The following is a 17927-nucleotide window of genomic DNA, read 5'->3' on the forward strand; positions in this document are numbered from 1 at the left end:
TGTGGCCATGTGCTCGCCTGTCAGCCGCCGTCTCCGAGGTGCGACGCCCGCACACACACACATACATACAAACTCAGCAGCAGCAGGAGCAGCATGCAGACATGACATATGTCGCCCCGCAGAGGCAGACAAGCGCTCCCAACATGGAGGCGACGGCACAAGTTTCAAAGACGCCTGGGAAACGACAAAAGACCTGGATGATTGTTTCAGAAAAACAGGAGATATGAGAGGAAGCGTTACAGCGCAGAGAGGTTAATGGATGCAGAGACAGAGAGAGAGATGCTAATGAAAACCCCCTAAAATGAGCCATCGTCACAGTCTCACCCTTTAAATTAGCACATCAAAACGATTCAGCGCATTCGTAGGAAAAAATGAGCTCATCAGAATCGTCTCATTGACCTTTGTCTTGTAGAAATATCGTCTGGAAAATGGCCCGTGTCCAAAACTACGGGGACGTGGAGACATCGTTGTTGTTGTTGTCTCTCATTAGAAAACGAAAAGAGGAAAAAAAAGGGGGACATTAGTGCGAGCGCCGGCTCTCCGTCACGAGGGGGCAAAGAACCCGGTGTTAGTTTTGTCAAATTCACATCAACACCTCAGTCAACGCTAATTAACACTGCAGCAGTTCACAACACACACACACACACACACTTCCTCACACACAGAGTAAAACATCCATTAGCATGTGTGTGCTGAATAACAAGCACCTCATGTACAGTACAGTGTGCAGATAGAGAGACAGAGACATGGAGACGAGCCGGACGTCCACTCTGCTCATCATCGTCCTCCAGGCGAAACACTTTGGGTTTTAATGTAACTGGGACTGAGTGAGTCAGTGTGAAATCCTCCACCAGATGTTCCCATGGCGCTTTTTTGTTTCGTTCGCAGCATGCGGGAAACTGACGGGCATCAGTGACCCCATCACCATCAAGACGTCCGGGTCCCGGTTCGGCTCCTGGATGACCGACCCCCTGGCCCCCGAAGGAGACACACGGGTACGTACACATCACACACGCAATAAGATGTTGAGTTCATTCAGATTTTTACTCATCATTCACTTTTTTTTTGTCCGCCCAGGACCCGGCAGGCCCAACATTTGAGGTTTTAAGTTTGGTTTCATTGGTTAACAATGAAAAAACGGCCAATTTATTGCAGAATGAAGTATGGCTGTAGCATTGCTAGTTGGTTCTGGAAAAGCTCAAACACCATCCAGAGCAATAGCAAAATACCCCAGTTAGCCTGGATTAGTTTAGCTTGTTCTAAAGGTCACTAATTAACATGTAATCTGTTTAAATTGTGTTTTCATGGAGGGTTTTCATGCAGTATCATCATGATGATGGAACTCCAGGAAGTCCCTGCTCCCAGTCCAGCCAATAATCTGTGTACATAACTGCTCTTTCTTTTCTTTTTCTTTTTTAACCACACAGATTCTGATTTAATCCATAAATCTGATTATTTCTGGCTCTCTCTTTTAATTCTAACACTTAACACTCACTGGCCCAGCATCAATGGCTGTTAAGGGGTTAAAGGGATACTTCACCCAAAATCGATAATTCACCAATTGTCTACTTTCAGAGTTATCAAAACACTTTAGGAGTTCCAGGGGGGGTCCGGCTGGCAACGGGTTTTCATATAATGGCGGCGGATAGAGTTCACTTTTGATTGGTCCAAAACACACACTAAGAAACACGCAGATACCTCATACTGCTCGTCTGTACTGACCCAAGTGCCCTGAAGCCGCCACATGGAAAAGTTGTTCGTAAAAAATTAACTTGATCTCTGTTTTTAGCCTTGTTGTAGCAGTAGCTCCCAGTGGCTCTGTTGATGTTTGTGCGCATGTGCAAGATTTGCCACGAGATGTTTGTTCGTCGTTGTAAACCATTGGAGGATTGATGTAAACACGGAAGAACATCTCGCAGCCACTGGGAGCTGCTGCTACAACAAGGCTAAAAACAGAGATCAAGTTAATTTTTTCCGAACAACTTTTTCATGTGGTGGCTTCAGGACACTTGGGTCAGTACAGACGAGCAGTATGGAGGTATCTGGATGTTTCATAGTGTGTGTTTTGGACGATTCAAAAGTGAGCACAATCCACCGCCATTATATGAAAATCCGTTGCCAGCCGGACCCCCCCTGGAACTCCTAAAGCGTTTTGAAAACTCTGAAAGTTCTCCAAACCCTTCCTTGGCATGACGGTGAGTAGAAAATTGGTGAATTATTGATTTTGGGTGAAGTATCCCTTTAAGTTTTTGTGCAGAATTTGACATTTAACGTTTGCTGTTTGGAGTCTTGGACTAAAAATGAAAGAATAAAGTAGTGATTTAGCATTGCTAGCAGAGTTAGCAGTAGGAGGTAAAAGACGACCAGTTAGCTTGGATTAGTTTAATTTTTTCCAGCTGCAGGTCACTAATTAACATGTAATCTGTGCAAATTGTGGTTTCATGGAGGGGTTTTTTTGTGCAACATCACATCACCATGACGACAGGACTCCGGCAAGTCTCTGCTCCCAGTCCAGCCAGTAATAATTTGTGCACATAACCACTCATAAATCCACAATTAGTGAGCTATAGAGAGGCCGGTTGGTGGGCTGAGCTGTTGTGGGACGGAGCCAGGCTGATGATGATCGTGCCCACTCTGCTCTGTGTGTGTGCTGATTGATTCTGGGTTGTTTTATGATTGATTAGAAAACAGGAAATTGGTCGTTTTTAGCTGCTTTATCAATGCAGGAGCAGCACTCAGACTGAGCAGATACAGCGAATGTGATAAATTTTCATCTTCCACATTTTTCCATCCTGTAATTTGACCCTGCTGCTGACACGAGAGCCAGCCCTGCACTCTGAGTACGTGTGTATGTGTTTGTGTGTTTTATACGCTTCATAATCATTACATCACTGTAGCTACCTGCACCTGGAAACATGTGCAGCTTCGATGGTGATATGAATATGAAACATTTTGTTAAAAATCATGTAACACATGAAAAATTAACACGCCAATATTTGACCTGCACAAACAATGAGTCCAGTCCCACTGGCTGTGAATGCTGCATGCTGATTCGCCCCTCCCCCCCTCCCTCCTACGCCTTGGTGAAGAAGCTCAATATCTGCAATAAAAATTGTTTGCCTGTCTTGAAAGTTAATGGTGACCTTCACCTATATGATGGAGGTCAGAATGAATGCAGGAGCCTGCGTTTATTAATGCTCTGCTCGCATTAAAAAAACAAAATGCCGGGGATAAATAAATGTGTGCGGGTTTTTAACAGGAAGCTGCTGGAGATAACAGGGAAGTTTATTTGTCTGCTAAGCGTGAACATGGTCTTTGTGCAGCCGCTTTATTAGACACTTTAATAAGAGACTGAACCCTCAATGTCACATGGGAGGAGAGAGTTGAGCAGCAGCAGCAGCAGCAGCAGCATGCGGTGCCGTATTTGTGTAAATTTGCAGTTTGCTTCCTGAAGGCTAATTGTCATGACAACACCGGCTGTTTAAAAGTGTATATTTTAAAAAATTCACGGCAGCAAGGTTGAACGTACTGCTGACTAAGATTATATTTAGCATACAGTAAAGACAACTTTTTTTTTTTTTGTAGAAACTAATACATTTTGAACAGAACACATGAAAGACGTGCTGCGTTATCAAAGAGCAGAGGAGGAAGAATGAGTCTAATTGATGAGAGCAGACAGGCCTGTTTCACCTCGTTTCATCTCTGGGTTTCCTCACCTTGCTCCTTTTTTTTTTTTTGTCTCTTCCTTGGGCCTGTGGAGACTCCGCTGTCTTTTTTTTTATTGAAGTCAATCACAGGAGATAGCACGTGGAAGAAGGAGCAACTGTAGGTCGGTAGGGGAAAAGGCTTCGAGGTGACTCGGTCCCGCCGAGACCGAGGAGGAGGAAAGCGTTTGAGCCTCCAGCGGCTCCGGGGATGAGAGAGCTCTCTGCCCGGCACCACGGGGGCCCAACAGGAAACCGGGGGTCGAAGCAGCTGAGTCGAGCCTTTTATGTGGAGTGATGGGCATTATATCCCTGCGAGGCCCCCGGCTCCTGGCCGTCATCTCTCCCCACTGTTTGTATTCAGAAGCTGGTGTGGAAGTCTCAGCGCTAACTTAATTGGGATGCTTGTTGACGTCTGTGATTTGATTTATTCAGCGAGTGATCCGCATACCAGAGTGTGATATTCACAAAAGGACGCGCAGACAGATGATGAAGATGATGAGGATTGGTGATGATGGTTATGATGATGATGATGATGATGATGATGATAGGACATCGAGCTGTGATGCACTTTGCTTCTGTGTGATGCTGATGCTTCTTCCGACCTTTCTGGGGGGGAACCGCCATTCCGACATCCCACCAGTCCGACATAGGTCTCTAAAGTGTCTTTGAGCACTTGTAAAAGCGCGATATTAATAAAATGTATTATTATTATTAATTGTCTAAATGGCAACACTTAATTTTCTATCACACATCCCCGTAATTCTGACAATTTTTGCCTCTTATGGTCGGAATGATGGTATTTTTTTCTTCTTTTAAACATCCTGCCTTTCCGACAATTCCTTTAATAGCGTATTTTTTCCCCCAAAAGATTTTTGCACTGGTTGGGTTTAGGCAATGAAGAAAGGAGTTGGTTAAGTTTAGTAAAAAGACGCAGAACCATGTGGGTATTGCTCTACCAGCATGTCTTAAGGATGGGAGTCACCTGTTGAGTAACGCACATTTCCTTATATTGAAAGCCTTGTTGGAATGGTGGGACGTCCGCATGTCGGAATAGCGGTATGTTGGAATGGTGGTATTTCTAAATGGTGGGATGTCAGAATGTAACCGACTGTAACTTTCTTTCTTTTTCCTTTTCCCTGTCAAGGTTTGGTACATGGACGGTTACCACAACAACCGTTTCGTGCGGGAGTACAAGTCGATGCAGGACTTCATGACGTCGGACAACTTCACGTCCCACCGCCTGCCCCACCCGTGGTCGGGAACGGGCCAGGTGGTCTACAACGGCTCCATCTACTTCAACAAGTTCCAGAGCCACGTCATCATCAAGTTCGACTTCCGCACCTCCTCCATCAGTAAGTCCCGGCAGCTCGACTACGCCGGCTTCAACAACGCGTACCACTACGCCTGGGGGGGCCACTCCGATATCGACCTGATGGTGGACGAGGGCGGCCTGTGGGCGGTGTACGCCACCAACCAGAACGCCGGCAACATCGTCATCAGCAAGCTGAACCCCAACACGCTGCAGATCGTCAAGAGCTGGACCACCAACCACCCCAAGCGGAGCGCGGGCGAGTCCTTCATGATCTGTGGCACGCTCTACGTCACCAACGGCTACTCAGGAGGCACCAAGGTTTACTACGCCTACTCCACCAACTCCTCTACCTACGAGTACATCGACATTGCCTTCCAGAATAAGTACTCGCATATCTCCATGCTGGACTACAACCCGCGTGACCGCGCCCTCTACGCTTGGAACAATGGCCACCAGGTGCTGTACAACGTCACGCTGTTCCACGTCATCCGCTCGGAGGAACTGTAACCACGGGACAACGGATTACGTACATAACATACATATTGTCTGTGTAGAGATCTCCCCCATATACGAAAATATATCTGCGAAAGAAAAAGACTCAACGACGGCAAGATTTGCTCTATTTATAACATCCAATAACTTTTACTGACGGACTGAATCTACAGTGAATGCAAAGTGGATTGAATGTGCATATACATGACACTGAAAAAAAAAACCTACAACTGAAGGGTTTCATTCCAAAATGTGATATATTTGTTATAGAGAAAAAAAGAATATTATCAGTTAACCCCTTAACACCCGGCAGGCCTAGACCAGTGGGTGTTCAGGGGTTAATATCACAGACCTAAAGCGTCCTGTAAATAAAAAAGACTTTACAAAGTTTAAAAAAAAACATACGGTAGATTTTATTTTACTAGCTGCCATCATTTTATTAGAGGTATTTTTTATTTTGGAATGAAACTCTTTGTTTTGCCGCATAGAAAATGATTGTAAAAGTAGAATATACTATATCAGATGTAAAAGAATAAGAACAGATGCCAAAAAAAACTAACAACAACAACAACAACATCGATGAACATCAACACGCCTTTTTTTTTTATATTACGGATTATCACCCTCAGCTCATTCCTGCGGCTCCGGCTCTTTCTGCAGAAATCCTCTCTGCTGAACTTTTTTTCTTTAGGCCATGACGGTGGGTGGGGGAGGGAGGAGGGGAAGGGGAGGGTCCTGAAATAAAGACTGGTTGGTAATACTTAAAAAAAAAAAAACTGACTGGACCGGACCCCGCACCCCCCTCGTCCCGGCCACAAGGTCCCAATGACGGATGGACGAGAGCAGTAAAAGAAAAACAAAGCAGGAGGTGAGTCTGGTTCAGAAGTCGTGATGGAGCCTGACGGGCGCGGACGGTCCCGTCGAATCGATCATATCGTTTTAAAAAAAAATCGAGTACAGTAGCAAATATCAAAAAGTCTGTAAACAAAACAAAACAAACAAACAACAATAACGACATCCTCTAAAAAGACCTGAAGGCACTGACTGTTGGCAGCGCTGTTGTTTGAGACGATTTTTTCCTGTGTTTAGTGACTATGTGTGAAAAAGGCTTTTCTTTCTTTTGCATGAGTGTTTTCTATCACTCCGGTATGCTCTTCTGAATGTCTTTTGCTGTATGATAGTAAAAAAAAAAAGAAAAAAAAAAGTAAAGAAGAGGAGGAAGGGGTAGGGTGGGAGTGGGAACAAGGTACAACACCTTGGGGATTTGAGGTTTTTCGCAAAAAGAATTTTCTTTTTGTTTTTCCAGCTTCTTTCTGTTTTGTTTATTTCTATTTCTTTGCAAATCATTTTATTTTTATTTTTTTTCAAATGTTCTTGTATCACTGTAACTGTTGGCACCGGTTTGGCCTCTGTGTATTTGTTTATTTGGACTGTGTGGGAGGAATCTATCTCTCACATCTAACTCACATCCCTCTGAAGAAGAAAAAGAAGTAGAAAAAGAAAAAAAACAAACAGAATGTATGAAGTGTTGTATCCTGGGAATCTGGTCCTCCAATCTTTAATTCACACCATGCGCCTGTAGTACGGAGAGGTTTGCGGTTTGTGTTATTTTTTTCTTCTTCTTTTTTTTCCAGAGGATTATCCTGTCTCATGTCATGTACCCCTCCCCACCCTTCCAACCCCCCCACTGCTAGTGAAGGATAATGCTGTTTAAATGTATACCCTTTGCAGAGGACAAAAGCTTTCCACTCTTTTTGCGCTTTGCTGGACATGTGTTGTATCTGAGATGAGATAGTTAAATGATTCGTGTCAATAAAACAGAGAAATCTGACACACGGATTGTTGCCATGTGACCGTACACTTAGCCTCGCTTTTAACATCACATCTAATGCTCTTAACTTACTTAACTTACGCACTTGGTGCCATTTTTGGACCATCCCTTCATTAAGATTATAGGGCGGTCGCTCTGTTCTTTTGTGGACTTGTTGGGGAAGATTAAGCTTTTACAGACTCGTAGTGTCGTACTCAGTTCAACACACTCATAGGCTTTGTTGCTGCTGCTGTTGCTGCAGCCTGATCTGGGCCACAGTCGGTATGTTTACACTATGGCAGACATTTAAAATACATAAACTGACTGAAATCGGACTAATGGCGCTTTTCCACTAGTACTGCTTGGCTCGACTCTACTCCTTTCTTTGCTTCTCCACTAGGAATCGTACTTACTAGTACCTGGTCCTTTGTCCTAAACGCCTCGGCCAAGGTTCCAGGTGAGCCAACCAGAGTGTCGTCAAGTTGCGAGCGCGACGTCCGACACGGGAGTCAAACCTGCTGTTTTTAAAAACACAACGGCAACAGCGACCTCTGATCTGTACCGTCACTATTGTTCTTCTTTCATGTGAGTTAGATGGCTGCTTTGCAGAAAACCACATCATGGTCGGTCAACGAGGTGTAGATGAGAGGATCAAAAAAAGAGAGTTGGACTGAGCGACCATAGTTGTATTACTTCTGCATGTTTAAATAATGCCGGGCACAAAATGGCTCCAGAATTAAACAAATTACACAACAGAAAAAGAAGTTGGTAGCAAAAAGTTGTACAAAATGTACAAAGCTTTTATCCTGTCCTCTTTACACGTCTGGCATAAATTGACAGGCAGGTAAACTCCGTCCCCAATTACCACTCGGACAACGACGTGTCAGGCTGATGCTCTTTAATGTGGCAACTGGAAGTTGGTAAAACTGACAAAGAAAACATACAATCAGCAAAAGCGTTCTCTACTTTTGATAAGGAAAAGGTAAATACTTAGTATCTTAAATCAAGAATAGTACACTCAATTAAACAATATAAATGAATTCTTAATGTACCATAAGTAGACTACTGTATGTATTATAATGCTAAATACAATGTGTTTCATTCACAGTTTCTCACTTAAACCTAGCCAGACCATGTGGCCGAAATGAATAAAGTACTGATATTTTTAACTGCACACAATCTACAAATAATCATAAAATATGTTAACCTATACATCGAATAATGAACTCAAATCTATTTCAACCTACCAACGATGCTTTCAAATGCTCAAACACGAGGATGATTGCTGATATAAAAGAAAGGCGTGAGCTTCCCCTAGCTCAGACATGGAGGACTGCCTTGTCGCTCACTGATGATGTCATCAGCTAGAGACGCAGACCAGAGTCTTAATTACTGCCATACAAACCTACCACTAGAGGGAGCTAAACACAAAATGGACACAATAAAATGACTAAGGCAGCACACTCCCCGTCTGGTATCCCTGGATACCACAAACACTAAACAGTTCACTTCGGAGGACATAGTCACTCCCTCCTAGTCCTTGGCGGTGAGCAGCAGGACCACTTCTGTTACAGGCCTAAGGAACAACTTTGTTCCATCCCGACTGTTGATCTTCACCTCAACTTTACGAACTCTTCCATCCTTGCTGGGGAATGTTTGAGTTATCACTCCTAGAGGCCAGTCATTTCTCTTGGATTGGCAATCTCTCATGAGTACCACAGATCCTGGTGTAATGTTCGGCCTAGTGGACGTCCATTTCCTTCGAGATTGTAGGGTGCACAAGTACTGTTTGCGCCACTTGTCCCAGAAAGTATTGGCGAGGCTCTGCACTTGCCGCCACTGCCTCTTGTACAGGTCAACGCCATCGAACCCACCTGGGGGAACAGGATGAGGGCCGCTTTTCTGTGTAAGCAGCGTGGCTGGCGTGAGAAGGAATGGATCACTGGCGTCTGTTGAAAGAGGCACCAGAGGTCTGTTGTTCACAATGGCCATCACCTCGGCCATAAAGGTGGTGAGCACCTCATGAGTAAGCCTCGAAGGCCTTGAATGGAGAAGCATTGAGTCCAGGATTTTACGGGTGATACCAATCATCCTTTCCCACACTCCTCCCATGTGGGAGGAGTGGGGTGGGTTAAATGTCCAGGTACAGCCCTTCTCAGCAAGGTATCTCTTCACCACCTCTTTGTCAACATTGGAGGAGATTCCTAGCTCCTTGCATGCTCCAATGAAATTCGTTCCCCGGTCAGAACGAATGTGTTTGACTGGCCCACGGATTGCCAAGAACCTTCTCAGGGCATTTATGAAACTTGAGCTCTCCATGGACTCTATGACCTCAAGATGGATGGCTCTAACACTTAAGCAGGTAAATAAGACGGCCCATCTCTTGCTTTCGGCGTGGCCACCCCTTGTACGGCGTGCAGAGATGGTCCAGGGTCCAAATACATCGACGCCAACATGCGTGAAAGGTGGGTCCATGCTAAGCCTATCAGGAGGTAAGTCAGCCATCTTCTGGACCTCACAAGTTCCCCGAAGCTTACGGCAGGTGATGCACTTGAAGATAAAACTGCTTACACACCTTTTGGCACCCACAATCCAGTAGCCTGCCGAGCGGACAGCTCCCTCAGTAATATGGCGTCCTTGGTGTTGTGACTCAACATGGTAATGCTGCACGAGGAGGGATGCAACATGATGCCGTCCAGGAATGATCAGGGGCCTTTTCTCCTCATGACCCAACTGTGACTCTTGTATGCGTCCGCCAACTCGCAATAAACCATCGTCGTCAACGAACGGGTCCAACATCCTCAGAGGACTGTCCTTGCGGATCTCTCTTTGAGTTCTGATGCATTCCATTTCCTCAGGATAAGTTTCCTGCTGCACAGAACGAATGATGATGTTTTTACTCTGGGCGAGTTCCTCCACTGTATACAGTGCCTTGCAATGATGCCATCCCTTGCAGCTCCCCACTGAATCTTCTGAAGCCTTCTTAAAGAGGCGTGCAATATGCCTGAGACAAGATATAGCACGAACAAGAACCTTCCAAGAAGAAAAGCGCTCAAAGCGCAGAGAGCCAATACCGCTGTCACAGATGTTAGCAGCGAGTACTGTCACTTGAGGGCGAACTTCCTTGTCCTGCTCTGGGTCCAGTAGTTCAAAGGCTGATGCCTTGTGGGGGTTTTTTCACCGTCTGAGATAAGAACTGTGGCCCAGTAAGCCAGGTGGTGGCTTTCAGATTGGCTGCAGTGATAGACCTAGTAGCATGGTCTGCAGGATTATGGTCAGATGACACATAATGCCATTGTTGTGGCTGTGTCCTCCTCCTGATCCTCTGGATCCGATTGTTGACATAAACGTAGAATCTCCGCTTCTCATTGCAAATGTAGCCTAGAACTACCTTGCTGTCTGTATAGAAGGTGACAGTATCCCACTCTATGTCGATCTCAGATGTCACAAAGTCAGCTACATCCACAGCCATCACTGCAGCGCACAGCTCTAACCGAGGTATGGTTTGTTCCGGGCGTGGAGCCAATCTTGCCTTGCCAAATATAAAGCCTATGTGGCAGTTCCCTTCTGCATCTGACATCTTTAGATAGGCAACTGCAGCTATTGCCTTTTCTGAAGCATCCGAAAAGATACAGAGTTCCTTGTATTGAGCCTCTGTTGGAGACACTCTTGTATATGGCCTTGAGATTTCGAAGTGCTGAAGCTCTTTTAAGGATTCTCTCCATTTGTCCCATTGTTCTTCTTTGTCTGGTGGCAATGGAGCATCCCAATCAGTCGTTTCTGTTGAGAGCTCCCGAAGTAAGGCCTTGCCCTGTATGGTGACAGGTGCTACGAATCCCAATGGGTCGTACAAGCTGTTCACCGTCGATAATACCCCCCGACGAGTGAAGGGCTTCCTTTCTTCTGTCACCTGGAATAGAAAGGCGTCTTTCCTCAAGTCCCAGCAGAGTCCAAGGCTGCGCTGTACAGGTAGGGAGTCACCACCAAGATCCAGATCTTTAAGGTCGTTGGCGTGGTCCTCGGTGGGGAACGCCTCCATGACCTCCCTGCTGTTTGAGGCTATTTTGTGCAGCCTTAGGTTGGAGCAAGCCAACATGTTCTGCGTTCTTTTGAGCAAATCAATAGCAGCCTTTGGTGTGGGCAGGGACTTAAGACCATCATCAACATAAAAGTCTCTTTCGACGAATTGCCTTGCATCCTCTCCAAACTCTTTCTCTCCCTCTTCAGCAGCTCGTCTGAGACAGTGAATGGCAACAGCTGGTGATGGGCTATTCCCGAAGACGTGCACTTTCATGCGATATTCTGTGATGTCATTCTCCAACTTGTTGTCTCCATACCAAAGAAATCTCAGGAAATTTCTGTCTTCCGGCCTGACAACAAAACAGTGGAACATCTGTTGTATGTCTGCTGAGATGGCGATGGAGTCTTTGCGAAAGCGTATAAGTACCCCAAGAAGACCATTGTTGAGGTCTGGGCCAGTCAGGAGGACCTGGTTTAATGAGACTCCCTGGTATTGAGCGCTTGAATCAAAGACCACACGAATCTGGCCTGGTTTCTTTGGGTGGTAAACACCGAAACAAGGGAGGTACCAACACTCTTCATTTTTCCCAAGGGGAGGTGCCACCTCTGCATGGCCACTCTGGAATATCTTTTCCATAAACAAGATGAAATGTTCCTTCATCTCAGGCTTCTTGTTAAAGGAGCGGAGCAGTGAAAACAGACGGTCTGCTGCTTGTGACCTGTTGTTGGGAAGATGAGGTCGTGGCACCCTGAATGGCAAGGGAGCTACCCAGCTATTGTCCTCATCCTTGTAGACTCCCTGTTCCATTGTCTTCAAAAAGAGCATATCCTCAACTGACAGGCCCATCTTGTCATCGTCTTTTGTCTGTTGAAAGACGTTGCATCCGAGGTGCTCTCCGTAGTCCTCACAGACCGGTGCCGAAATTGCTGGGGCCTCACTGCTGTACAACTTTTCCTTCACGACATAGCGATTTGGGCATGGTACAAAGACAGAATGGCGACCGTTTTCTAGGGCGTTGGTGAAGTAGGTGCTCACAATGGATGGCGTGTGGACACTTCCTAGACAAACGTTCCCAACAATTACCCACCCCAAGTCCAGTTTTTGCGCATAGGGGGAGTCATGTGGACCATTTATTTGTTCCCGCACTTTATGGATCCTTATGATGTCTCTGCCGAGCAAGACCATGATCGGGGCCTGTAGGTCAAGCTTTGGGATCTTGTCTGCCAAAGGTTTTAGATGTGCATGCTGTAGTGCTGCTTCCGGTGTGGGGATTTCGGCACGATTATCCGGAATTGCATTACATTCAATTAGTGTTGGTAGTGAGAGGACAACCTGCCCATCCATGGACTCCACCTTAAAACCGTGCACTCTTCGGCCTGTGGTCTCAACTGTACCAGCACATGTCCTGAGGGAGTAAGGAGACTCTTGACCGTTGATGTTAAAGAGGTCGAAGAACTCAGACCTTACTAATGAGCGATTGGATTGATCATCCAATATTGCATATATCCGGTGTGCTTTCTCCTGCTGGCCAGCTGGGTAGATCTTGACAAGACAAATCTTTGAACAAGATTTTTGACTGATGTCTCCTCCACAGACCTGAGTACAGGTTGAGGAAACAGCTGTTTCTTCGCTCTTACTCCCTTCCTCCCCGCCATGCTCATGAGCAGGGGTCCGGGCCTCTGAGAACCAAGGGGCAGGTCCATGGTGTAGAGCTGCAACATGGCTCTCACTTCCACACTCAACACACCTTGTGTTGTTGTCACAATTTCTGGCAAGATGTGCTGATGATGCACAGCATTTGTAGCAGATACCGTGTTGCTTTAAAAGGGCTTTCCTGTGCTCAATGGACTTCTCTCTGAATCCACGACATTTCTGAAGAGGGTGCGGTTTGTTATGTATGAAGCAATGCTTTGCTGGATCCATTTTACCCTTCCGTGTGGGGTCGACTGAAGAGGAAGAGTGTGTTGTCACATCCGTCTTGCGAACTATGATTGGAGACCTCTGACTACTGTACTTAGGACTGGATTTTCTCATCAGTGGAGGATCAGAGCTGCTCTGAACGACGGAGAAACTAGGATCATTCCGCATCTTGGCTTGCTGGCAAATGAAATCCACGAAGTAACCAAATGGTGGGAAAGGAACGTTGTAATCTTCCTTGAACCTAGAGCCGTGTGCGAGCCATTTTTCCTGTAAATTATAAGGCAGCTTCTGCACAATCGGGTTGATACCTCGCGCTGTGTCCAGGTAGGCAAGTCCCGGTAGGTCTCCATCACACTTCGCAGCTTCAAGTTCCATTAACAAGTCCCCTAACTCTCTTAATTTCCTGTGATCTCTGTTCGAGATCTTGGGGAAGCTATCCACTCTGTGGAACAGAGAAGTCTCAATTACCTCGGGCGACCCATAGCACACATCAAGTCTGTCCCAAGCCATTCTGAGCCCCCTCTCTGGATGATGGACATGTACAGCTCTTATCCTTCTTACATGTTCAGTCGACTCTGTGCCTAGCCACTTTACCAAGAGATCCATCTCTTCACTATCTGTAAGGTTTAGACCTCGTATGGCATTCAAGAACGACGCCTTCCAAGCTCTGTAACTTTCAGGCTGATCGTTAAACTGTAGGAGCCCTGAAGACACAAGTTCCCGTCTTGCAAAAAACCTAACAAAATCTGACATGCTCTGACTGCTGGCAGGATTAGCCTGATTAACCTCAGTATCCTTGGCTCCTTCTGGTTTCGACATTTGAGGTTTACTGTCTGAAGTGTGTGACATGTGGGCGTTACTGTGCCAAACTTGACTTCCCTCCAAGGAAGTACGCACCCGAGGATGATGATCACGACTAGGTGTGTCATCCTGAATGTGATCCTGAGTAGTAACTTTAGGTGCATGCTGTACAACATCAATGGAAGCTCCCTCAAATGCAGGTGGCAATTGCATTGTAACATGCTTAGCCTGCTCTTCTACATATGCTTTTGTGCGCTCCTCTGAATCATCGATTTGAAGATCTATTTTGGAGCCAAAGTCCTTCTCACTTTGCTCTTCGATGGCTGCCTCTAATGCCTCAGCTTTAGCAACCGCAGCTGCTGTTTTTTTCTCTACTTTCAGAGCGTCAAGTGATATCTCCAAACGTGTTGACTCTACCTTTACAGATGCCTCTAGGCGTGCCTGTTCCATTTTGATTTGGTTTTCCTTTTCTACAAATGCCGCCTCTGCTTTAGCAGCTTGTGCCTCTGCACGAGCTAATGCTGCAGCTGCGCTAGTGGTGGAGCCATGTGACCGTTTGGAGGTAAGTGAGCCCAAGACCTGAGACCTTGTTCGTACTGACCGAAAGCCTGATGATTTCTTGTCTGACATCTTGGAAAGTGTCTTGCCTTTTTATTCCAGAAAGCGTTGTTTTACTATCCTGTCCTCTTTACACGTCTGGCATAAATTGACAGGCAGGTAAACTCCGTCCCCAATTACCACTCGGACAACGACGTGTCAGGCTGATGCTCTTTAATGTGGCAACTGGAAGTTGGTAAAACTGACAAAGAAAACATACAATCAGCAAAAGCGTTCTCTACTTTTGATAAGGAAAAGGTAAGTACTTAGTATCTTAAATCAAGAATAGTACACTCAATTAAACAATATAAATGAATTCTTAATGTACCATAAGTAGACTACTGTATGTATTATAATGCTAAATACAATGTGTTTCATTCACAGTTTCTCACTTAAACCTAGCCAGACCATGTGGCCGAAATGAATAAAGTACTGATATTTTTAACTGCACACAATCTACAAATAATCATAAAATATGTTAACCTATACATCGAATAATGAACTCAAATCTATTTCAACCTACCAACGATGCTTTCAAATGCTCAAACACGAGGATGATTGCTGATATAAAAGAAAGGCGTGAGCTTCCCCTAGCTCAGACATGGAGGACTGCCTTGTCGCTCACTGATGATGTCATCAGCTAGAGACGCAGACCAGAGTCTTAATTACTGCCATACAAACCTACCACTAGAGGGAGCTAAACACAAAATGGACACAATAAAATGACTAAGGCAGCACAGCTTTAAAGCTGTACAGAAAAGAAAATTGAATTTGAGCCCACTGTGGGTCCTAACATTAGTGTAATAACTCATCTATCAGACGATGTAGCCCAAACTTTGTGCAAAATTCTATTTTCAAGTAAATCCAGGATGAAAGTGTGGTATTTTTTTTTCGCATTGGATAATGCAGGCGCACGAATTATGCGTCACCCTGCTCACGATTCATCAGCCACTGATATTGGATCCGTGGCAACTCGTGGAAACTTGGCACGACAAACAGGACAAACAGCCATTTCTGAACACCTTTAAAGACATCCATGTTTTCGCCACTTGACGACCAGTTCGCTGCGTCTTACTATTTGCTAGTTGATTGTTTGTTCTGTGATGTAATAGGTCGACCAGAAAAAGGTCCAATAAGCCGTTGGATAGACCTAGTTGATTGATCGATTCCAATCAATGTGCCAGTCCAGTAGTCCAGTTTAATGGCCTGGTAGAGCTGTATCTGTATGTAAACGCACTGAACATTGTCTGTATTGTATAGTCAGTTCTAGTAATGTAAACTTACCAGAGGCTCTTACCCAATATTTTGTTTGTTAAACGTGGCTTACACAAATAAGAAGTGGAAAAAACAAGGAAAACTCATCTCCACTTACTTCCTCATTGAGAAATCGACAGGTGAAAGAGCACTGCATCGTGTAAGAGTTTGTTGTGACCAAAATTGGCAACTAGAAGATGTATCAGGCCAAAAAATACATTTGTTTATGTTGTTAATTAGCTTGTTAGCAGCTTACTCTGCTATGCTATCGTAACAGAGGGTCAGAGTGCACTCACTCACCCATAAAAGATGTGCAAAACCCGACTGCCAAGCGGTCATTGACCTCTTGGCACAACGGTTTTGGGCAGTCCGTACCGAAACACAACGCAGAGGGCAAGATTAACATCGGCTACAGTGGTGCCGTGACCCAGATGCCCTGGGTGGAGTGAGTTCAGCGGGGGTGAGTGTAACGGAGGGTCCGGGTGCACTCACTCACCCATAAAAAACGCGCAAAACCCGACTGCCAAGCGGTCATTGACCTCTTGGTAAAACGGTTTGCATCGTCAACCAGGGTTCGAACCCCACCTGGGGCAGTCCGTACCGAAACACAACGCAGAGGGCCAGATTAACATCGTCTACACTAACTCTCACTCTGCACTAACAAGGTTTCGTTTTTATTTTTCCCCACTATGTCTCCCTGCAAATTGATGGCTTTGGTTACCTAGCAACAACATGACATATGAAGCACCCCGGCCCGATACAAACCCTGACCCTGTTACAGCTTTTATTTTACTTCCTGCTTCTGTCACTTTAATAATCTAACTTTATTAATGGGCGTTTAACAGTTACCAGCTGGAATAACCTGATTGTGTTTCCCCTCTTTCCCATTATTTGACACGTTGTGATCTCGTCTTATTAAGGCGAAGTTGTGCACTTTCTGTCCGCTCAACAGTTGTCTCTTCTTTTGATCTCCACTCTGTTTCACTTAGCCCCACCACCACCACCAGCAGCACCACCACTACCACCCTTCTTCTTCTCCTCCATCCGTCAGAACCGCTCTTTGTTGCTCCCACTCCCTCACAGCCTCTTAGTCCTCTGATGTTTCAATCGATGAATAAATGATTGCTTCTATTTTCACTCCGAGTGCTTGGCCAACACGAGCTGCTTCGCTCCCCCAGAAAGAGGTAGAGACAGGATTTTTGGGGGGAAGATATAGAAAAGACCGACAGAAAAGAAAAGAAAGAAGACAGACAAGAGAGAGAGAGAGACATGTTCAGTGTACAAGGTCTCACAGCATACGACACGACGAGCTGTCAGTCAGCAGCTGAATATATTTGCATCTTTACCAGTTGATTGGCGCATCAAGAGACACACCAGCACCCCCATCTCATCCCGGCTACCCCACCCCCACTCCCAAACCCCACCCACCCAACATCAACACACACACACACCCATGACAGTTGTATTTCATGTCATTTCATCATTTTGCATGTTGGCTTTTTCCTCTCTTTTATCATTTCCGCACCGATTGGTTCTTGTTTGGCCTTAAACAGTCGCAGCGGGCTAATTATCCTGCATGTGTAAGGCTACCTTTTTCCTTTTTCCTTTTTCACCGTCCTGATGCCACAAGTACTGCAGCAGCTCCTGGGAGTACAGGACGGACACAGTGAGTGGTTTGACCTTGCCTGGGCCAGCTGTAAGGTGCATCACCCCCACTCACCCACCCACCCACACACACACACACCCTCCCTCCCCCCCACCCAAGGACAAAACCACTTATCAGTGATAGAAAGCCGGTGCGTACGTGCAAACAAGAGACTTGTGAAAACGTTGTGCAGCAGCACTGCAGCTCTATGACAGCTCGTCACCACTGTAGACGCCACATTACATAATTTACCTTTACAGCCCGACTCTCCCAGACTGCTCCTCTACAGCCTCTATTGTGTGCATCTGAAGGTTGAGTTATGCAAACGCTGAGAAGTCCGACTGTCAGCCGGCTGGTAAAGCCAATTG

The 17927-nt window shown here is 45.6% G+C and overlaps 2 protein-coding genes across 3 annotated transcripts in view; both read left to right on the forward strand.

Annotated features, from left to right (window-relative positions):
- Positions 1 to 6693, forward strand: part of olfm1b (olfactomedin 1b) — a 25728-nt gene extending 19035 nt beyond the window's left edge. Inside the window, exons 5-6 of one of the 2 annotated variants that reach the window (XM_085792843.1) lie at positions 889 to 995; positions 4852 to 6693. In XM_085792843.1, coding sequence (XP_085648969.1) covers positions 889 to 995; positions 4852 to 5526 — 782 coding nt within the window. In that variant the 3' untranslated portion in view covers positions 5527 to 6693. The remainder of the gene's footprint in view (positions 1 to 888; positions 996 to 4851) is intronic. The other variant, XM_085792842.1, reaches the window with a different exon arrangement.
- dck (deoxycytidine kinase) overlaps positions 1 to 17927 on the forward strand; it is a 253223-nt gene that overhangs the window by 69898 nt on the left and 165398 nt on the right. The window lies entirely within an intron of this gene.

The sequence above is a fragment of the Trachurus japonicus genome, chromosome 12, assembly GCF_045865225.1.
Source record: "Trachurus japonicus isolate A0001 chromosome 12, Traja_1.0".
Lineage (NCBI taxonomy): Eukaryota > Metazoa > Chordata > Actinopteri > Carangiformes > Carangidae > Trachurus > Trachurus japonicus.